This window comes from Motacilla alba, chromosome 11, assembly GCF_015832195.1.
Source record: "Motacilla alba alba isolate MOTALB_02 chromosome 11, Motacilla_alba_V1.0_pri, whole genome shotgun sequence".
Taxonomy (NCBI): Eukaryota; Metazoa; Chordata; class Aves; order Passeriformes; family Motacillidae; genus Motacilla; species Motacilla alba.
This window is the reverse complement of record NC_052026.1, coordinates 10,373,576-10,397,724: the sequence shown is the minus strand read 5'-3', so window position 1 is coordinate 10,397,724 and position 24,149 is coordinate 10,373,576. Positions and strand designations below refer to the sequence as shown.

Here is a 24,149-nt window from a genome sequence, read left to right as displayed (position 1 = left end):
ACCTGTTGAGAGAAAAAACACTGTTCTTGAAACAAATGAGACTTTGACAGGTCAAATCACAATCAAATCTGTTTGACAGACCTTTGTACCCAGGCGAAAAAAAACCCAACTGGGTGATTTCAGCAAAACTTGGTAGGCACAGTGGCCCAAAATAGATCAAATTGCAGGACCAAACAGCCAAAACATATTTTTAAGCTTAATTTTGGATACCATTGATTCCAAATGCAATAAAGACAGACTGCAATTATGGTCAGTAGTTTCTTTAAACATGCCTACAAATTTTCTAATAACCAAGAAAATACTTAAATTTTAAAGAGAAAATGACAGAACAATCTTTTTTTTTTCCCCATCAGTCGCTAAAACTAATTGTCCTAATATTGTCCTTAAAAAATAGGGTTAGAGAAGAAAAACTTCTGAGAAAATAACAAAGATCTTGGCTAAGTTTCATACAACCACAGTTTTCCTGCCTGTTTGATCTTTGTACAGTCAGCATAAGCCACTGAAACTCCTCCACAAATGAAAGGCATTCATGGGAAGCCATCAGAAAGCATTGCTTGTCCTCTGGGACCCAGGACAATAAAAGAAAAGTTTGTGTCTGCCACGTGGGCCTGCAATTCAGCTTAAATGAACAAACCATTGCAATATCCTTCGGCTTTGTGAAAACGATACTTCCTACTTTTTTTGGAAGAAAGGAAGTCATATATAAACAGAACAAAGGGAAGAGGCAACACAAGTAGAGCCTCTCATAATAAATATTACAGTGAAAGTTTTGCTCATCAAACCAAGATTAAAAACATATTTTAATCTCCCAAGTTTTATGCCTTTGATGTATGTTCAAGAGGAAAGCTTATATATTTTGTAAGATTTACAACATTTCTAGTGGGAATAGCTTCGTATTTCAGTTTTTTCCCCCTCTTTCTGAAATTGAGAATGTATGGGGTTGATTCTATCCCTTAATGCTGTGTCATATCAAACACTTCTGTAGAGAACAGAAGCTAGGACGTCCTTCGGACATTTTTCCCCCACAAACAGTCTAGTGTTCTATTGAACAAAGCACTGCAAAGTCATTATAATACTGGGATGGTAACCTATGCAACTATGAAATACTTCTTAAAATGCCAGCTTTCCTAGACCACAGGAAAGTTCAAACATTTGCACTGACCTCCATAGCATAGAGAAGCACTAAACTGCGATTCCTTGTGGTGCTAAAATTAGGAGAATCAGGTTATATAGCTTCAGGAGAAAGAGTAGGAATTTATTATCTGTAATTTCACCACTACATGCCCACAACAGCCTGATATGACACATGAAGCCTTAATTTTCAGTATTACAACACAAAAAGCATAAACCTTGTACATCAGGGGCTCCCTTTGTAACATCATCTGTTGAGTTTCGCACAATTTTCTTGACATCCCATACAACCTTTCTGGGCAGCTTTTCTTGTTCTTTCTTGAAACAGCACCCATTGCTATGACAAAAGAACCTGCCCTTAAAATCACATTTTCTTGCTGCAACACAGTCAAACAGCTGGTCATTCACACAGTCTTAGGTGAAGGCAAAGCCAAATACATCAATGGTCCCCTCAGATGGTATGAGGCAAAACAGGTGAAAGTTTCAGTCCAAGCAACAATGAAGGAGTGGGCAAGCATGCTCTCCCTGGTCTTGCAACACTTTTGGCTTTGGTTTTATCTACCAGACATTAACTTTGGGGGATATCATCATAAATTCTCAATTATAGTTTCACAGACACGAAGTCGGAAGAGCAAAGGTGAAACTTGCCAGAATTGTCATTTTAACCAACTATTACAGTGAAGGTAACTGTACTGTATATTGGTAGGACTTAGTTTAACAATATTTAAGGAAGATCTGTTCACTTCAGAGAAATATAAAACTGCTCTGAAACTGTTATAAATGAAGTAAATATTGGGTGGTAGACAGGTGTGTAGTCAGGAGGCGGAAAGGAGAAAATGGGTGAGGGAGGAGGTGACAGGATCTTCCCAGAGCTGTGTCAGCCTCTGGAGAGCTGATAAAGGCTCCTCTCCTCTGTGCCATTCCAAAGGTACATGGACCACATAGCTGTCTTTCCAGAAGTCAAATCTTTTTCACATCTTTCCAAGCACTCCCAATCAGCCCATTTGATTCCAAATATACACAAAAGAGAGATGCAAAAAGTTGTCCAGAAGTGGCAACTTGCAGATAAAGAAAAAAAGGAGGAGCCAGAGATTTCAAGGACAGCAAGAACCCACCACAACAACCCATTTCTTTCTAAATGAAAATAAGTGAAATGCTGTGAGAGAAGAAAGGGATATCCTACTGGAAAATTAATATAGATTTTAACTTAGGAACAGTCAATAAGAGATTATTTCAACACTACAGGAAAAACAACAATAAATTTATAATCAGAAGTGCCAAAGCTGGAATTACACCAAAGAAACTTCAAGGAGCCTGACAGGGAAGACAGGTGTCTTGTCAATAAATACTGTGCCAGAAGAAGGTTCAGGCACAACTTCTTTAGTCATTTGCCTAAAGCAAATAGCAACCAAATGAAAGTGTGAGGAATAATAGGATTCTTGTCTCCTACTCTCTATTTCCCTTCATGTTGCCATATGGTATCCATATCTGGGAGGATAAGCAGTACTTTGTACCCTGGTGTTTCAGTTTTCATGACACTTTACAAGTCTCATTGCTCATTTCACCGCTTTCCACGAGCTACTCCTTAATGACACCCAGCCATTGCTTCCTCTGCTTTCCTGTAAAAACAACATACTCAGGAAATAATGAATGTATATTTGTCTCTTTCAAGTAACTGCAGCTCCGCTTTAGCCATTTACTTTGCAATAAACTTTTTAAAGAGAGCTGCTTTTCTTCCCAATCAAAAAAAAAAAAAAAAAAAAAGCGCCTGTATACATTAAGGGTCACAATACACTAATTAAAAAAAAATACAAATAATGCCTCATAGCCTCACTTCTAAGCTATAGCCTACATTAACTCCTCCACCTCAGCAAAGAAAAAAATTAAATCACAATGCAACAACTGAGCACTCCATAACCCATTTTGACTTTCCAGCCCAAACAGAAAGATCTAGTGACTGGTATAGTTCACAAAAAGGACTATCAAATTGCTTCTAATGGTGAGTTTCTACAAAGCATGCTTTGCTAGAGGGAGTTATTTAAGGAGTAGTTGTGGAAACGAGAAAGAATTGGCCCACAGAAGAAGAGTGTAAGCTTATTAACAACAGCATCAAGTCCCAGCTAAAAGAAGTACTTGAAAAGGCACAGCTGTTTTGTCTCCTCTGAGTGCTAACAGTGGACTCCAACCACGGGTCAAGGCTGAGCAGTTTCACTGGAAGGGAAAAGGAATTGTCCAGAGCTAGAGGCCAGGACCATGCCTCAGGTAGAAAATAAACCAGTGATGAAAATGAATCAAGTGTTACTGTTTGGCAGGTAAATCTCCCTCTCTTCTTATTCTTCCTCCGCGCCCAACCTGCTGCATAGCCTGTATGAGAAAATTCTGCATTTTTCTGCATGACAGTAGCCTCAGGTATCAAAACTTATGTTTAAGAAACAGAATTGTAGACTCAAAATTTTGAGATATTCTAAATCAAGATAAGGCAAAGCTTCTGAAAACCAAATATAGTTCACAATCAATTAGGAGAAAGGAAATTCCTGGGAAATTTTAAGTTTTTCACCTCTCCCCAAACACCAGATTTTCAGAGAATTTTAAAGTCTATTCCATTCACAAACCATTGCAACTCTCTGGAAACTATCCTCAAGGCTAACTTTCCCTCATGGTTAGAAAAGTGTGCTACACCATGGTCTAGGAGAGCTATTATAAATTTTTCACCTCAATATGATAAACTTGAATATGAAAAACATACACAGAAATACAAGTTAGATTTTTTTTCCTAACAATACAATAAAATTAATATAGCAAAGGGAAAAGATTCACTTTTCATATGAATTCATTCACCCGGGGAATTTTTTCATCTGTCCTCACCTTTACTTAGCTAGACAGAAAATAGATTTTGCTGGCTATGTTTAATTTCCACAGCTGTCACTGTGATCTAAAACATTTATATTGGAGCAATCACATTTATCCTCAGGAAACCAGGAACTGGAGTACCAGTTCAAAGACTGGATAGCCTATCTTCTATCTTCTGACCCCAGTGGTGTCTTAGATTTAGGAGATGTATGGTGCAAATCAGCAGCAAAATATTTTTTGATTGAAATTTACTTGAAAAATGCAATTAAACAGAAAAAATGCGATGAAACAGCAAAAGTTGACATGGTTTATATATGCTTACTGACTGGGTTAGTACAAATGTAAGGCAGAAGTAGGTGTAAAATGAAAAAAAGGACATAGTTAATATTTCTGATGTAAATCTCTATTTTAATGTCTAGTAATGTAGCAATATAATATACTCATGTCTTTAATTTGAATGTCTAGTACTGAATTTAATTGTATAAATTCTGATTATGGAGTAAGTCACCAAAAAGGAGCATCACAGGCAACAGATTCATAGCTGTACTTGTAAGTCACGTTACTTACTTAAGCCCATTATGCAAATGTTTAAATCGTTGTTTTTAAAAAAAGATTACAGCACTTCTACAAATATTTATGGTTCAACCCAAGAAAATAAATGGTTGTTTATGATAAATGTAAGAAGGAATCAAAAATATTTCAGCAAACTTTGAAACAGGACTACCAAAATTCTCATATACTATATATTTGTACGGAACATAATCTTCACTATGAAACAGCTAAGTACATTGTTCTAGCTATACCAGCTAAATCAGCAAACAACTTTCTCCATCTTTCATGAAGTAAATCTTATTTAGTAAGCTGGTTCTTACTCTCAACCTTTAGTAGTCTGTTCTTTTCAGCCTTGCTTGCTACCCACTAATTTATTTCCCTCCCCCAGGCCTTTTTCTTTTTTAGTATTAAAAATGGACTTACACAAAACCAATAACAATTTTCAGTAAAAACATATTCTTGTTTTAATCAGGCAGTTCATCACTTAAAATTTTGCACATACACACTATTGCAAATGTTCTATCTGCAGACTTTCAAGCTCAATGTTCTGCTACTGTGAGGCCATTACATAACCACTCCTTCAAGAAAGCTGATTCAGGACTATGTCAGCAGACAAAAAACTATTTTTGTGACATATAAAGTGAAATTATACGTTGACACAGAACTCACATTTCTAACTAACTGTATCATTTACATTAGTAGTTTACATATTTAATATCCTCAGAGCAAGACCCTATTAAATGCTGCAGCCAAGTTTAAGAGACGAAAATTCAGATCATTATATTAGCACCTTCAGTTCCTTTAACCCTAGCATCCTTTACACTTCCAAGACTCTTTATACTTCCATTATATTTATGCCTATTTCTCTCACTTGATTATTGTTACTCCCTCTTTTCTGCAACTTATTTCCTCCCAGTTTCTTGCTCTGCTCACAAAAGCACTTTGACCTTTAAATTCTGCCTCCTACAGAACTACTTCAAATGCTTTCAATACATTTTGTGGTGCCAGACTACTCACAGAAGTAGGAAAAAAACCCCATTTCTAAGCATAAATGAAACTATTAAAATGGAAGTGAAACATTAAAGGCAGAAGGAATGAAGCCAGTGTAATATTTAGTATTTCCACTAACCACAGGCCAGCAGTTGAATGGCAGTCAGCACTTAAGCAAACTTATAACAGAGAAATCATGTAGGAAGCCACAGAGCAGTGTGCAGCATTCCCCCTGGAGCATGTACAGGAAAAAAGTACCCCTAAAATTTTAGCATGTCTGCTTTTTATCCCACAACATAGGAACTAATTGCCCTCAGTGTCTGAGCTGGATTCCTTGCATGCTGGAGCAGAACAAATACTACTTTCTCACCTATCCGTCACAGCAGACATGAAAGATTATGACAAAAACAAACCAGCTAATCTCAGCACCTCACTGAGCTCAGAGCAAAACACCATGCAGCAGAGCAGAGAGAAACCCAGCACACACAGACAGCGAAACAATCATCAAATGAGTGGCCAGACAGGAGTAACTGGCCTCTGTGCTTCCACCCATTTCACCATCATCCTATCTGCTGTAGAGCAACATTAAAACACCACAGGTTTGGTACCTAGGTTAAGTGTTTAAGAATTACTACAATATGTTTCATCTTTCTGGAAGACTGCAGGACTTCATCCAGCAGCTCAGGCATGAAGCCCATTCTGGTAACTGCGTTAAAATGGAGCTTTTTTACACCAGTGACCTCACGCCCCAGCTGCAAAAGAGACACTGTTAACATTTGTTCAGACTAGTCTGATGCTGAATTTTCTTAAAGAGCAAGTCCGGAGCAGTTATGCCTCTACTGGAAAAGGCAGAGGGAGGCTTATCATACCCTCATATAGCTTCCAAGGCTGGCATCATTTGAGCTGAGAACAATCTACAAGCTCACAACATGGCCCCAACCAGACGAGCCACTCTCCTCTTGTTTTTGGCTTGCTAACTTGGTTTAGTGTTTCCTTTGCTCTTTGACCACCTCCTTTTTTTTACATGCAGGTCCTGAACACTTCAGAGGGCTGTGCTGCACCAAGACAGTTCTCCTCTAACTGGCTTGTTGCAGTTTCAGGTATTACCAGAGAGGTTTTGGAGTGGAAAAACACCAGTGAGGGAACTCTTGCAGGTCTCCCATCATGCCCACACTTCTCCAGATTTGGAGCAGGTGGAATGACCATAGCGCAAAGAAATCCCCACGTGGAACATGTACCTCAGATTTGCAGTCAGGGAACATATCATGGTCACCTTTCCAGAAGGGAGCAAAGCCTTCACAGCACTTTGGTGTACACTGGCAATGGCTGTAGGCCACTATAAAGGCTTTGCTGGTGGACACACCAACTCAGCAAACCTGGACACAGAACTGAATTCTGCTGGAGCTGTGGGAATGGTTACACAACCCCAGAAATGTGTGAAAAACAAAACAGCAAAAATCCTTTGGTGCTTCCCTCTCTATCAGCTCCAGCACTTTAAAGAACACAGCTGAGAAAAACACAAAAAAAACCCCAGAGTATTTTGAGTAAGGACTGAAATATTAGGCCAAGGGTAACTTCTGCACTGCCACAGCCTTTGAAACAACTCAAGGCTTTCAATATAGCTCCTCAATTCTGAAACCACAATGACTGGGATACAGCTGGCAGCTGGACAAGAATCTCTGCAGTATCTCCACATCACCTGAAATGACAGCCATATATATTTATACCTCATAAAGTGTGTGTTTACATGTATATATACACAAATATATACATATATATGCACACACATTCATAATCTTTAATAAATCTTTCTAAAAAGGCCTAGAATGAGGTAGGTATCTACTTTTTCACAGGCTTAAGGAGGGAATATCTTCTTCCATGTGCTTTTTACTGTGATTTTTTTTTTTGGTTATGAGATTTTCATTATTTTTAAATAGAGGATTTCTGGTGGAGCTGTTCAGTGCAAAGAGAACTTATGCTCTAATGCCTACAGCTCCAAAAGACTTGGGTCCTTAAGGAAGAAGCATTCTCCTCTTCTCTTCTCTCCTCACCCCAAATTGTCTCAAAATGATTTTCAGATAAAACAGAGAATGAAACAACCTTTAGAAAAAAAAAAAAAAAACAAAGGAAAAGACGCTGAAAAAAACCCCAAACTCCAAATAAAAGAATGTACCTTTGACCTCTGGTAATTCAAATAGAGTGTTAATCACCAAAGGATTAACACCCTCTGTATTATAAATAACATAACCAGTCATCAGGAAATTATAACACCCCATATAATCAAGAAACACTGAAGTCTATAATAGAAATGTGCCCAAGCAGTGGGATGAGAAGTACTAATATGAGAAACTTAACACATTGTATCAGTTAAGAGAGATTCTGCAACTTCAGGCATTATGGACAGCAGCTTAGTACTTAAATAGGCAAATATTTTACCCTCCATGTGTGCACATGGCTGTATATACATACATCTATGCATCCATGTGCCATATAAACACACAAAAAATGCCACAAGCCTTAACCATTATATGCATCTTTAAAGTTTTTTTAAAATCTATGCATATATAATCTCCTTGTTTTTTTCATGTATGTGGAATCAAAAGCAAATACTTTCCAACATACTTTAAATAGTTTTTTTGCATTCTACACAATTATTTTTTGCCTAAATAAAGATTATTTCTCCCTTATTTGATTATCTCTCCCTTATTTTAAATGTAGTATTATTACAGCACAGAGGTATCAATTAAGTGAATTCTATCAAAACACTGAGTTTTTAAAGGGATGGGTGAAAAAAAAAAATCAAAGAAATCACTACCCACAGTATTTGGCTTTGAAGGAGACACACAGCTACACCCTTATCTTCTGCCATCTTCCTCATAACCACTTCCCACTTGCAAAGCCTCTCCATCCTATTTTCTCTCAAACCACACCACTCCTTTTTGTCTGAGAGCATTTGCCATACTTCCCTACTTTTTCTCCAGAGCTTTTCCTGCCAAGCTTGTTTTCTACTCCCACTGCACCCAAAGGTCCATTCCACCCACACAGGCAGTTTCAAGGTTGGAAGCAGTTCTGCACTGACTCCAGAGCTGCTGTCCAGGAGTCCTCACTCACCTTACCCTCAGCTCTGCCATTCTGCCAAGAGAAGGCTCCCAACCCTCTCCCCGTGTTTGCACTGGCACCTGCTGCCTCCCTCCCCTTGGGCAGCTAGAACTGCTTCCCAGATTGCTTCTTCCCCACCCCTTACTCTTTCAGAAACCTGCAGGGGTAAGTATGTAAGTAAGATTAACAAGCCAGGTGAAGCCAATGAGATGGTTAAGTAGACCTCACTCAGCATTTACTGTTTCCAGCTGTGCCTGGGCCTTGCTAATCAATCCCCCCTATCCAGACAGGAGTGTTCCACTAGGACCCCAGCGTTTGCCCAAGAGGAAAATCAGACCTCTTCCACAATGTGGAGTAGCTCGTGAAGAACAGAAAGAGCAACTCATCCCAAGAAAGAATATTGGAGTTCAAATTACTTTAATTTGTAATAGTATTTTCTGCTGAGACTCAAAGATCAGTGGAGAAAAGATCCACATTCTCACAATCACACTGCCTTAGTTTACTTCTTGCAAAGAACAATAAAAGAATGTAGAGTCATGGAATCTGGTGACACATCTACAAGCAGGCAAGCCAAGGTTGGGATGAAAATGGGCAGGTCTTGCCATGTATAAAAATCTTGAACTTAGATGGGGATAAAAAGAACAGTAGACTTTCTCAGTTTGAGAAGCATTTATGATCTAAACTGTATTAGAATTTCCCCTTTAAATCTTCAGGAAAAAGGACACACTCCTCTAGTTTACTTCCTCCCATTGCAGAATAACTAGCAAATCTTATCTTTTTCAAGCCCACTATAAAATCCCACAGAATTTCTCCAACCTTGTGTCATTCCACAACTATGAAATACAGTTTCTAAATGAAATACACTCTAAAGCTGTACCATGAGAAAAAGCACAGCTTAATTAAGTTAACTAAGCTGATTAAGCCATGCTCTTTCACCTACTACAGGAAGTATTTAGCCCTGGAGCCATCCTAAAGGCACCTCGCACAGCTATGACATGTTTTCCAGAGATACTGTATATATTTAGTCACTGTGGAAGGGGAAAAAGCAAACACCCTGTATGTCAACATGCCAACAAAAGAACAGAAGAAGTATCAGCTGATAAAGCAGCTGTTTACATCTCATTCTTGTCTGGAAGGTAGGTATTACATTACAAGGGAATAGACAAAGTTAAGAGAATAGTATCCCACCACCTCAGATCTGACTGTTATAAAATAATTTAAGTAGGAACACATTCTCCAAAAATCCTGATTATTGATATTATTACTTGGATCTTTGTAAGTTAACAAACAACTCAGACAAATTGAAAATTGAACAGATTAAAGTAGCTTTATTTTAAAATAATTAAGAATAATCTTTCTCCTTTGTTGCATTTAAATGCATTTATATAATTAAAAGAATTCTTTAAGAATTTCTTTCAAAAATCTATAAAAGCAATTTCTAAAATAAAGACATAGCAGTATTCTTATCTTGCCTTTTCCTGGTACAAGGCTGCTGCTCTGTGTCTCATAAAGATTTCTGGCAGAGTGAGAAAACCTGGTCAGTATCAGAGTCTTTCCTGGGACCTGTCTGCAGTGTCGACAAGCAGCTAAGCTGAATATTAATACACTCTCCATCATCAAAAGCTGTTGCATACCCAAAGGATGAAAAATATTTTAATCAGCTTTCAGCTTGTCTAGTAGAAGTCAGTTTATTCCTTTGGGATTATACATCTATGTGCTCAATTTTTGTCTTTGCGCGCTCTCCCCATACATATTACTTTTGAAACCAGCAGCAAAGAGCCTAAATCTGCTGTTTTGTTGGGAAAAGCCAGCTAATGCTGTGATTCAATTACAGTATTTTACATTAAAGAAGAAAATGTAGAAGATGAAAAGCAAAGAAAAAACTTGAGAAGACAGTCCTGTTATCAAGTTTTTTAACATCAGGATTTCTTAAAGAAACCAGTGAGACTTTTTTTGTTTTGTTCAACATCTCCACAAATTTTAGGAGTTTTCAAGACTGGCTCATCTGTTGTCTTACCCATCTTTACCTCTCCCCAGTAATTACTGCAAATTCCTAATTCCTTTAGCATAACAACCACCAGTAGAATTGACCCATGAATGTATAAGTATTTTATAAGTATGTGTATCAAGTATGTCCTACATGAAAACCAACAAAAGATCAGTAGTAGAAAAATGTTTTGAAGAGCCTTCACTGTACAAGTATGCCTGCATGGCAGCCTCTCCTTTCTCTGCTGTCCTTCCTCTGAGGGACAATGCCAGTCCCTTGAAAATGAAAAATATTAATAATCTTAATTCTTTTCTTTTTAATCCTTTTGAAGGCATCATAACATTTTGGACTAGGACCTAGTCAGGATTTGGTCTTTGCTTTGAGCACCAACAGAAATGCAATACAGAACTAATTTTATCTTGCCTCAGCCCTGCTTCCTGGGGATAAATGTATTACCTCTGGACATGCAACACCATCGTCCTCTTTCCTCTTGCCCATAAGAGAAGACATGAAGAAATGTAAGGCTCTGCTGATTTTCAGATTTTCTATCACCTCATGGAAGCCTGAAGAGTACAACCTCTGTGTGATACTACACAGCATCAGCATCAACTGGTTTGTGCAGACTAATCTTAAAATAATATCTATTGTCCACCAGCAACACAATCAATCATTACTTCTGAGCAAAAGAGTGAATTCTGTGGTCCTACTACTGCAAGTGATTTCAGCACAAAAACTTTTTCATGAAATGGAAGCATGGCATTGGACAGAAGGAAACCAAAAGGATCACAATGAGTTAACTTACTCTGCCATGTAAAAAAAGTCTTATAATTCAGTTATCCAAGCTGAGTCCCACCACAACATCACAAAACAATTGACCTTCTAGCTAGCTAGTGAAGCTCTAATCCATTAGCATGTAGGACACAGCTTGAAGATGGAGCTAAAATGTAATTATTAGCAGCGTGTATATGCATACATATATACACAGACACATAAAAATAATCACTTCAGTTTATTACACAAAGATATTGATCCCTAGGCAGCTAGACAACATGAACTGATGCACTGTTCCCAGCTATTAACAGTGCACTTTGTGGATCATTGCATGCTAAGCACAGAGCTGGATTCATCTCCAGCACAGCTCCACTGCTGCCATTCCCGTCCCCCAGCAACAATCCAGCCTGTTTCACTATCATCATTCTACTCTATTACAGAAATCCAAAATGAGTCCTATGAAAACTACTCTGATTGTGATAAACAACCACATTATTTTACTGGAATAATTTAAAATATTTGCTACATTTAAACTTTATATTAGTGCCTCTGTTGTGAAAATTATATAGAGTTCAGATTGACTAGCAGTCCAAGGAAAACTGCCAAAATCTGATGTTCACTTGTAACATTTGAGAACAGCCAGTAATTATCTTCCTACTGAAGAATAGTAAACATTATTATATCTACAGCTTCAGGATCATTAAGCAGATGCATGTGTAGTGACAAACAGAAAGTGCAAAAAAGATTCACACAAAAGCTCTTGAGAACGAGACCTGGGAGCTGCCAGGAGACAATCAGGGTCAGCCAAAACACAGCAAGCTCTTTCTTAAACAGACAGAATTTGCCCATCTGACAAAAAAAAAAAAAAAAAAAAAAAGAGCTCCTATGTGGCCCCATCTACACTTTCCAATCATGAATGATATGGGGAGGCAGAAATTTGTCGGTTTCCTTCAAATGCAGGATGTTCTCTCCCTAGGACATAGCCAATAAGTAACTGTCAGATATAGAAAAAAATTGTAGCCTCATTTAATTGAGGAGGAATTTAAGATGAGAAATTGTCTGCAATCTAAAACCAAAGTCAGACCTCAATGTTTTGATTGCCAGACTGATTTTGAAAACCACACCTAAGTTACTTGCACAAGTTAAACAGAGGGTCAGTAAAAGAATCAGCACCTAATTCATCAGGGCATAATGCTGGCCATAGCAACTTCTGAAGCCAAGTTATATTTCTCTGTGTATAAAATGAAAGCTGCAATATTGAGCAAAGATGAAGTAACTGCTAAAGAACACATTACAAAAATACTATTCACCCATGATCTTGTTAGGAATTAGAAGGACTGATGATCAGATAGGAAAGACGAGGTACCAATGCAGCAACAACAGCTTTTCAGAAGACGTCACCTCCTTTGCTTACCAAAGCCATTTGGAAAGTAAAGCAGCTGTGTTCTATTTTATAGTGGTTACAGAGCCACTAAAATACAATAGCAATAAAACCACATTTAGCAACACTAGCTGTATTAAAAAAAAATACAGCAATGTAGATGGTGGCATTTTAGTCATACTGCCATTTGCTTTCACTTTCATTCAAAATCACAACTTACTCTAGTTTATAACAATCACAGTACAAATTATTCCTGCCAAACCACTGTAATTCACAGTTTTAACATCAAACCAAATCCTTTTTCTGTGTAGCATGTCTATAAACATATATACACAAATACAAATGTATAAGCTCTGTATCTGATCACTTCTAGGATTGAATAAAAAAGAACTAGAAATAATTTTAAATATTGGTAAGAATTAATCAATTTCTATATAGCATATAACAAATTCTAAAAATACAGATTAATTTATTTTCAAATATGGTCTTTTATTAAGTTTTTATCCTAGGAAATGTATTTCTGAGAACATTAAACATATCATAGAATCTTCTGGATTGGAAGGTACCTTAAAGATAATTTAGTTCCAACCCCCTCCGCCATGGGCAGGAACACCTTCCACAACCCCAGGTTGCTCCAAGCCCTGTCCAACTTGGCCTTGAACACTTCCAGGGATGGGGCAGCCACAGCTTCTCTGGGCAACCTGTGCCAGGGCCTTGACAGCCTCACAGTAAACAGTTTCTTCCTAATATCCAAACTAAACTGCCCTCCATCAGTTTAAAACATTCCCCCTTGTCCTGTCACTCCATGCCCTTGTGAAAGACTTTGCAAAGAATAATGAGAGAGGTAAAACTATAGCTCAATACTACAACAACATTATTTCCACAGCAAATAATAAACCTCAATAAACACACTATTAATACAAAGATTTTTTGTTATGCTGGTGTATATCCATCCAAGGTTTTGGGAGAACAAATTTGATTTCTGCTGATTGTGATATATGCATTTATGCCTTGAACTCTAGCACAGAACTCATGCCATTTTACATGCAAGTGCAGGTGTTTAGAACACACAATTGTATACATCTAAGAGTATAAAAATAGTGAGGGTCACAGAAAGAAGCCCTGTTACAGTCAGAATAAAGCACAAGAGCACAGAATTCTAGTTATCCAAAACTGCAGCTCACCAAGATCCAGTTGTGTGCACAAGGACAAATGTCAAACTTGCAGCTCAGGTGTAAATCCCCCTGAGGGGAAGGCAGAGGCAGGACCGCGCCAGGGGCACAGCCACACAACCCCATCCCACCCGGGCCATCAGAAACGCAGCCCCTGTCCCACAGCACAGGGTCCCAAACTTCTCCTGGCTCATGCCAGTGTACATTACAACCTTAAAGCTGTCGGTGTGGTTCTCCCAGAATGCAGCTGAGTGGAAGGCTGCCCTTTGAACGATTCCAGTTTCTAACAGAAATGTTACAGTGGTTCATATCAGCGCAGCTCAGATCTCAACCAGCGCACGTAAGGGTTAAAAACAGAAAGTGCAATCCACTGGTTTGCTCTGATGTTCCTGGAGATATTGTCACTGGATGTATCCTCAGAAGAATTCTATTCAACACCTCTGTCTTTAAGTACAAAGCTGTAGGCTGTAGCAGCTTTAGGAAACATAAGTATCCTTTTTTCTGCTGCACAGTATCTGTGTGTGAAATTCTCTAAAGGGGTTTAAGTATTTACCCTGAACACTATCAGACAGTTTCTAAAATTTTCCTTATCCTGTTGCAGAAACACTTCAAAGAGAATCATAAACACAGTCTTTTGTGCTTTCAGCACACATGTTGTTTTGGAAGCTTAAGTCTGAATTCCCTCAGAATTGTAAATAATTTTTTTCCTCAAAGATGTGCAATACAACTTTACTTTTTTTTTTTTCTTTTTACAGTTTCATTGTGATTCTACTACAGACAATGCTAAATCTTTTCTTCCATTTCTGACAGCTGAAAATATTGGGGTCATAGAAATTATTGCCTGAAAAAAAAAATTCTCCAGGATCAGGATTTGTTGTTGTTGTTTAAGATAAAAGATACATTTCCAGAAACATCTGACTTCCAGTGTACATAAAATATAATCTGCCAAAAATACATTTATTTAAAGGCTCTGGCCTAAACAGATAAGGAGAGCCCCAAAAGACAATAAATATGGGTAAAATTTGGGTTTTGGAGCTGCCATGTTGTTCCTGCATTTCACAGCTCATTAGGCAAATCCGATCACCCATGGCCACATGGCCCTCCAATAAAGTGTGACACTGCAATATCTGAGCACCACGGGAAAACCAGAGGAGAAATTAAAATAATACCTCAGAGTTCCTGGAATTTTGGCTGACAAGGTCAAACCAATTCAAGTGTCAGTTAAGTCGCTATGCAATTTCTGAAAGCAGCTAAACAACCAACCAGCCTGTTTGTGATCCCATTATCTATTTTTTTTTAAATAATTGGTTAGTTGTTTAAAGTGCCAAAGTCTACAAAAGCTAGGAGAATTCCTTGTAAAAACACATTTTTTCTTAGAGCTTTTCATGGTTATCTGGGAACTGAAATGCTCTTGATTTAAATACATATTTAAACCCTTGCTTTAATTTGGGAGAAGAAAAAAATGGCTCTGGGCTGAGATTTTGTAGCTCAAGTTTCAGTATAGACTCAATTCTAACTGTCAGGCTGTAAGCCCCTGACAATAGTGGCTTAAAGCTGAAACTATGACATACTTCATATATAGCAATAGGAGCAAATAATGAAACAGACCTCGAAAAGGAAAGAAAAATAATTTTACAATAAAATAGCCTTGCTCTCTGATTCCAATTCAGTTATGTAAACTGATAAAAAGCCTGTTATTGAGAATAACAGTAATAATATAAAGATAGTTTGTAAAAAGTTTTACAAATCAAGATGAAAGTTGCGCAGAAAGATACCAGCCTGCATGAAATGCCACTTGGATCATTCTGCTTACACCGAGTGTGCACACTTCTGCTTTTGCACTACTACCCATTAAAAGGTGTGCTGCATTTCATTATCATCAGCTTTGCTTTAAGAGGCCAAAAAATGAAACAAACGGTGTAACAACTACTTGTGCTTCAGTTATCCCATTAAGAAATTACTTCCTCAAGATCTATGTTTCATTCCTTTAAGTAGTGCCTTCACTGCAGGCAGCGGAGCAGTTGTGCTGTTAAATGCAGCTCCAAGTCACTCACACTTTTCTCTGCATTTCAGTTCCACGCTCTTTTGTCTTGCCAAACTCCTGCATAAATAGGTGGGATTAAATGGAGCCTAGCCTACCAAACATAATTATATATGTTGTGATTTTATACTGCAATGAAATTGATACATTTTAATAATGCCAGTCTTGGCTCTTTCCCACTAAAGTCAATAAAGGTTATTAAGGCCAACTGCCATATAAATACATTGCTACATTGCTAAATGGACTGTCAAAGCAGGAAATACAATTCACACCATATAGCACTGTAAGGCCCTTTTTTATTTTTAAGGAACACTAGATAGGTTTAAAAAAGCCCTCAAAAATTCAACATGCAAGTGTAGCCATATATGTTTACTTTTCATTCCACAAACGAAAATAATTTCACTGATTTACATTTTACTTTTCTCATGTGAATCAACCTAAAACAAAATAACCAAAAAAAGACTGTTGGACTTCTGCAGTTCTTACAGATTTGGTGCGGTGGTTACAGATTTTCATAGCTAAAATAAATGTCAGATTGCAAGGTTTGCATGATATCAGACCCTGAGAGACAAATTGTCTCTCCACTGAATCTCAGAACAGCTACAGCAAGACTTGCTCACATCACATGAGATTTCAGCTTTTCAGACTTCTCTTTACCCAGAAAGCAAAGCCTGTACTGTCTTTTTTCAAATGGTAACTCTCCCTTTGAATTCTGCAAGCATTTATCCTGATGTTGCAGGCGATAACGTGTTAATCTTGGATGACTTTTAAAAAAAAACCCTCCAACATATGAATAGCCTTCATATTTTCAAGGGAGGGGAAGAAAAAAAAGAAGATTGGTTAAACTGCTTTGGATTTAATGGCTCATAAATTCATGAGGTAATATTGTGGGAAATGTGATGTTTTATCAGAATGTCATTCAAATGAAAGGTTTAACATTTACATCACAAGAGTGAGCTCTAAGTAAAACTATCCTCAGGGAGAGAAATGCCAGGAATAAACATCATGATAAAATTGTGTGCTTGCTATAATGTACAAAAATATTTAATAAAGCCCATAGGTTTGAAGACACTGGGCTAAACTTCCTGCAATATCATACTCTGCCGTGACAGAAGAGTAATTACAATTAGCAGCAGCAGAGATAATTTTTGAAACTTTTCTTCTTTAGCTGATTTGTTAAACAAGGGGAAAACCTAAAAAACCACACAGAAGGTCCCTGAAGCTGACTTTTGTATCACTCTAGACACATGTATAAAAAAGCTACGTCAACAGTTGCTCAGCTCACACACGAAGGAAAAATACATGCTTAAATATTTTCTTTTAAGAAAGAATTTCCTTTTAGGCAGCAAAATCCTTCCAAAACAAGACCAACAATTCAAGACATTTTTCTTTTACAATTTTTTTCTCTCTTCCTTTCTTTTTTTTTTTTTTTAATCATCCAGCTAAAGTTACAATTTTGGAGGGGAAAAAAAAAACCAAACCCATCGGCTGCAGACTACTGGGTACCCTCAAAAATAACCCTTTTGATGGAGGTTAGCTGAGGAAGGCAGCGCCGGCGGAAGGGGCGGTGTGGGCGCGCCGTTGCCGCGGGATGCGCTGAGCCGCGCGGGCTCCGCGCCCCGGGCAGCGCGGGGCGAGCAGCGCGGCTCAACACTGCCCCCGCGCGGCCGCCGCTCGAACCGCGCCCTGCCGCCCCCGCGCCAGCGAGCGCCGCGATTGCACGGGGAGCCGGCGAGACAGACATTCCCAATTAACATTCTCCTCTGTCTCCTCCAATAGCTGAAATTAATTGTGATTAATATGTTATAAGTCATAAAACATTAAAGCAATTCTTAACGTATAAATTAGAAGCAGCTTCTGTCTTGGCCCAAGCTTGGGTTTGCTGATAAATATCATCCCGAGGCTTGTTGAAAGGAGATACACTGACGCCACCGTGTTTCTAATTAGAGACACATGGCAATGTCACACCAATTGCAGAAAACCTAACCCTTGAGAGCTCCAGAGTTTGCTGTTTTTCCATGTTTTCAACACACAATGGATATAAAATATCAAACTTTCTTGTCTCTACCTCATCTAAGCCTGTGTTACAAGAGAGTAAGTTGTCATTTGAAAGAAAAACAAACCAAAAGATTTTTTTTTAAATTATAAGGGTCGTTCAGGAATGTGAGCACATAAGAACACCAAAAAAAGGGGGGAAAAAACCCAAACACATAAGCAAGTTAATGTTCAGTGATTTCTTGTGGCAACTGATTCCACAACTGAAATGTGCACTTTCCTGGGTGTGTTTTCCAAGTGTGAACCAGCCACTGCTGGGGCAGCTCAGACTGTGTGTGAGCAGCTGAGCCACAGCATTTCCTGTCACACTCGGGAACACCTTGTTCCTAGAGACCCAAGGCTCTTGTTGCACCTCAAACACAGCCCTGACACAAATGGTACTCAGCATCCTCAGCTACAGCACAAATTCTTCCAAGCCAGTACAGGCAAACTGAGGCTAGTTTATGCTGTGGCCAGCTGAAATGACCAAGAAGCAGCTTCTGATGCAGATGGGTGAAGAGGAGGACACTGGGATTGCCAGCACAGCCCATTCTGGGTGCAAACCCAGAAACAGGCACACTGGCAGCTGCTCTGAAAGTCTGACAGCACAGGCTCTCATCTGAGGCTCTACGTGGACAGCAGCAGCAACAGGAGAACAGTGCTTGGCACTGAATCCCTTTTCAAGGAATGCACAATGTACTTTGAAGTACCCAGAAATCATTATTACATTTATTCTTTAAATAATCCCCTCTTGCAGGTTCTGGCTTTGGTCTAAGAGTGCATGTGGACTACAGACAGTTGTGCTTCCAGATGACCAGTTTTGTTCTCAGCTTTCCTCAGACACATGCACCACTGTTGTCACTAGCAGAGGTTTCTGTCAGGGTGTTGTACAAAAAAGTTGACAATGCAGAGTATTTGTGTGGTGTAATATAATGCTGTCATCTTGTGAGGCTCTAAAAGGCTCATATGAAGCTTTTATGAGGCTTTCAAACTTTAAAAACAAGCAAAGTCAAGAACTAACTAAAATCCTGGGGGTTTGGATCTGATTTTGCACACATTTTTTCTGGCTACTGGGGGATAAAAGTAAGAGGAGACAGTGAAAGGCTGACATTGATTCTGCTTCTCATATGTTCTGAATAAAGTCTAGAACCCATTACTACAGTACAATTAAAAACATAATTGTGAGTGCTCTCAGAATTAGGCCCTAGAGACTTTAGACTTTAAAACTAGTGCTTACCATAATCTCCAGTTTTCTCCAAAATTCTTCCAATTTAGCCATAGGCTTAAGCCACCAATCAGTGAACTTCAAATACCTCTTGCCTTGGAACCAAAACTGCCTAAGCCACTCAAATTCAACCTGCAAGATAAAAACATATGTCACCATAAACACCCACAGTCTTATCTGGGGCAGGAATGGGGCAATGCAAGAATCCAGCTATTACCTGAGCAGTCCCATAGGAAAGGAGACAGTTACCAAAGTAGGTCATTTCTAAACACATGCTTACTGCTCATCTCTAAATACACCCAGCTGTTTACTTCTAGTCCACATCCATTTGAGACCTGAGCTACTCTCTTCAAACCCAGAGAGGTGCAAAACTCAGCTCTTTTTTTTTTTTACAGTTTCTTGCATGGCGTACATGTAAAACAAACATTAGAAATTCCAGCCAAATATGCACCAACTCTGGCTTTTTGTGATTAACACTGTGGGTTTCAAATTGTTTCAGTCACAGAAGATGGAAAAACACTTGCAGTAATAACATTGCTAGAATGCAGCCCAGTTGCTATGGAATAAGAGGGTGGCACACAAGGAATCACAGCCTCTCATCCTTCACCAGACAGCCCAGGTAGCAAAGATGCTGCTTTCCTTTAAGAGTGATCCATAGTTCTGGTCTTTAGATTTCCATATTTATCTTTGTTGTGGTAGCTATGTTTCACACTGAGTTCAAAGCTGCTTTAATCATTATTTGTACCACAAAGAAGATTTGTTTATCCCTGCTCAGCTCTGAAGATGCAGACAAAGACAACCTACCAAGGCAAAAGAATAAAGAAAACTGCCCAAAGCTGTCACCTAACACTCCCTTTCCTGCAAGAGAAAACTCAACAGCTACAGAAATCTGAAAGTGGTCCAGTTAACATTAACTGAAGGTTTGGTCCATACAGTAAAGATTACAATTAAAAAGACTTAAATTTTCAGTGTATGAAAAGAATATTAAAGCAAACTTGTTAGTAAAATATACCATGCTAAGTTGGCAGACACAGATCTTAAAACGTCTTTAAAAAATCCTGACTGCTAGCCAGTGACTTTTTAGCACTTTTTAGAAGTTTGATGACATCCTTCTTAAAAAAAAAAAAAAAAAAGAAAAGCAAGCTGAAGGAAACTTTGCTTCCTCTGTAATATTAACAAGATATGAAGGACCTAGTTATGATCTGGCAGAAAAAAAAAAAAAAGAAAAAAGAACAAAACCAGTATATGCAGTTTTGGGAAAGCTGAGCATACCATTTTTCAACTGGAATTTTGAGAACTGTTTTTTTTCTCTCTTCACTTATTTTTGAGTTTTTGGCCTCTACCACGTGCTGTCTGGCAAAGAGGTTCCATGAAATTAATCATGAGGCCATCAATGAAAAAAATATTTTTTATAAAATCAATGTTTAAATATGACTCATCATAGATCTCTTTCAGTCAATCTGATTTTTACCTTGTCATATTGATTTGTTGCAATAATCTATGTAATTTCAGTCCAATTGCAGTCTGGTATATTGGCCAAAATTTAAATGTATCTTGATCCCGTAGAAAATATATATAATTTGACACAAAAGAGTCATTTTTTAGGTCTAAGACATCAAGTAGAGCAACAAGCTAGTTCATTTTCTGCAGGATTAGCTGGTCTCATCAGAGGTCAGTGTGTACCTAATTGCAACAAGAGGCTGTTTAATGATGTGGACTGCCATCTCACACAGCTATCAAACTCTGCTCTGCATTCATCTCACAGCACCTCTGTGTAGCTCTAACCTGGGTTAATAAATTGGGGTTGGGGAGAAAATGTTTCACCCTCCAAGCTGGCCACTAAACTGCTTGACAAGTGTCTGCTCTGAACCATGATCTCTGCACAGATATCTGTTGAATCTGAGAAAGAAAACTGTCTTGATGAGACAATGGTGACATGATTTCTCTTCTGTAATAACTTTGTGGCAGGAACTCACTGCTCTTGGCTTGTCTCCTTCCATGCACAGGAGGACTGTACCAGTAAAAACCCCTCAACACTAAATACTGGAGAGACAAAAAGCTCATTTCTAGCCCTACTGGAATGGAAGTTAGAAAACATTCATCTTCTGTGACAAAACTCTCAGGTTAACAGCTCTTGATAGGGATTTTAAAATTGGAGACTCCCATACATGAGAACTAACTTCAGCTGCCATTAGAAAGTATTTTACATGACTGAAGAGGACACAGCTTAAATATATTTACATATAAAAATATGCAGGCTGAGTGTCTAAAGAATAATTTTCATCTTCTAATTGATTTTGAGTTCTGTAACTTACATCTGTGCAAGTCAGCTCAGAATCAGGCCTCATGTGTCTAATCTCAACATATTTTCCAGTTGTCCTTTAAGCAATGATTAAATCTTAGGTTATTGCCAATACTGGCAATAAAAAGTAAAAGGCCAACAGAAGCATTTGACATTTTGTGAGGTAATGCTCCTCAGTCAATTTTTTAAAAGTACTGGTTATTCAATGCCACACATGTAGGTGATCTATATTTTCTCTCTGCCATACTAGTCAGCCACCAACCATGCTCACTGTAATGTGCTAAAACAAACCAACCTTCCTTTGGCAGCCTGCTCCTCTCCCCTTCTCACCCATGACCTCAGTGTCCAACACCACGTCCCTTCAACTCAGCTAGCCCAGGTCTCTCCCTCCCCATGCATTCTCCAAGCTCACTTTATCTCCTGCTGCCATAAAAACAGATTTGCTGTAGGCAAAAGTGACTGTACCTCACAAGCAACAGGGCAACCGATTCAGCCTCTAGTTTTAATCATGCTAACCAGGATCTGATTGTCACTGCTGAGCAAACACCCTGATGTGAACAAACCCCTACCTTTCAAAATTAAGATCTTAGTTTGAAACCTGCCATATTTTCAACACAATCCCATGACACAAAGAAGACTACCTCTGGTGTTTTACTACACTGAGGACATCCGAATATTAGTTTGGTGCTGGCAAATACAGAAGCCTTGAAAGTATCTCACACCAACATGAACTATGAGCAGATTTTGCATTAGTCAGAGCAAGAAAATTTTCTTTGAAATGTGAAGAACAGGCCAGTGAAGATCTTTTCTGCAGATTTATTCTTACATGTATGAGCATTTACATGATCTCCTCGGCAGTATTTAGTTCCTTTAAAAAGAATTCAGTTTCCAGTGGTTTTCCCCAGGTGCCCTGTAGCTCTGTTTGGGATACAGCTCACCAGCTGTATATGTTTAGGAAAGCCAAGCAGGAGGAAAGCAGCAGGATGAGCAAAAGGTTCCCATTCAGAGAACTGTCCAAGACCATTTCTTTTGGGATAAATTTTTCCTGACCAAACAACAACCTGGATGTGACCGTGTGTGAGCTGTCAGGCTGTTGTACCCCACGGCTGCCAGGTAACTGCATCTGTTCACCCTCCTACACCCTGGCACTGAAGTGTTTGTGCAGACTGCAAGGCCATGAGCTGCACAGACAAACTGCACGTGAGCACCCTTAATTAAGATTATCTTTCCTTACAACTACAAAGTACACACTGGGAGTGAAGTGACTCACACATCTAACACACAGCAAATACCTTGCAATTACTCAGATATTCCTTTGAAGGCATGTTTTAGTGAGGGAGACCATGACAACAAAGCTAGGTTTAAAGAAATATTAAACTTCCACTTGGCTGCCCACTAGAGATGCTAAAATCCTCCTCAGGTTAGCATCTCACTTTTTCAACAGGAATACTTCTGTCAAGACATCCAAGACAGGGCCTTGAAAAATGAACTCTGAGAAATCTAACATCAAGTAAGGACACCCCCCAGATACTCTTTCAGAGGTTTCTCTGCCCACCAAAAAAATGGAAAAAATGAAGTCTCCACCTATGCTTCAGATCCTCAGTTCAAACACACTTTATCAGCACAGCAAGTCAATTTTCCTGCCCAGGAGTACAAAAGTGAAGGCACAGAACCATTCCTCATTCTTTCAGACCCGCTCTTCGGCTTTTTCCCTCGAGCAGACACAGATAATTCATCCAGGCCTCATTTGGCAGAGCAGTTAATTTCAGCCCAGACTGTGAATCTGCTAAACTAGTAGATTTTACCTTGGTACCGTGATGGTTCTGTTCTGGCTAATGTTCTCTGATGATTGCTTTGGAGGTGGCAGCAAAGGGGTAAAAAGAATGAACCCACAGCATTTCAGGAAGATAAAGAACCAAGAAGAATGGCTGCACCTAGTTATGAGTTAAAACTGAAGAACTTCAGTTATGACAATATTTAAAAATAAAATACAACAATATCATCTCCTCTAGACGCTATCTCATTTCAAGCTCATGATCTCTGGTTCAGAGGAAGAAAAAAAATTGCAAGGAGCTTTATGAATAGCAAAGAAAGCTGTATATCAGAAATACTTAGGCAAAATTGGGAAACTGGGTGAACTGGCAGTTCTCCTCTAATCCTATGGAGATCGGGATTTTAGTGCTATTTTGATTTTGCATTAAAAATTGCTAAAAAACTAAGAGAGTTAAATGAAAGGCTCATTTTCATCAGTAAGCAGTTTGATTCTTTTAAGAAATAAAACAGTCTCTTGTTCTTCCATCTGCCTCATAAAGTTTCAACCTAAAACCTGTATTAGTGCCTGAAAAGACAAAGATTTATCATACAAGAAGGTAGGAAGCTTTTATATGTGAGAAGAGTTGCATTAGCTTCACAGGTCTTTATATTTTCAGATTAGCGATGTTTGAAAAAAAAATAGGCTTTTACCACAGAGATAAGCCCCCAGAAATTTTGTCTACTTGTGCAGCAGTAAATGAAATTTAAGTAGCACTCTAAGAGCAAGTGAAGATTTGACCTTGAGATAAAAAATTAAGGAAAAAAAAAAAAGAAAACAGTAAATTTGGTGGATGGGTAGTCT

At 38.5% G+C, this 24,149-nt stretch overlaps 1 protein-coding gene across 7 annotated transcripts in view; it reads right to left on the bottom strand.

Moving 5' to 3' along the window:
- The window catches only part of FTO (FTO alpha-ketoglutarate dependent dioxygenase), a 225,163-nt gene that overhangs the window by 142,759 nt on the left and 58,255 nt on the right, over window positions 1-24,149 (bottom strand). For all 7 annotated transcript variants that reach the window (XM_038148559.1, XM_038148557.1, XM_038148553.1 and 4 more), the window contains one exon: window positions 19,246-19,365. In XM_038148559.1, coding sequence (XP_038004487.1) covers window positions 19,246-19,365 — 120 coding nt within the window. The remainder of the gene's footprint in view (window positions 1-19,245; window positions 19,366-24,149) is intronic.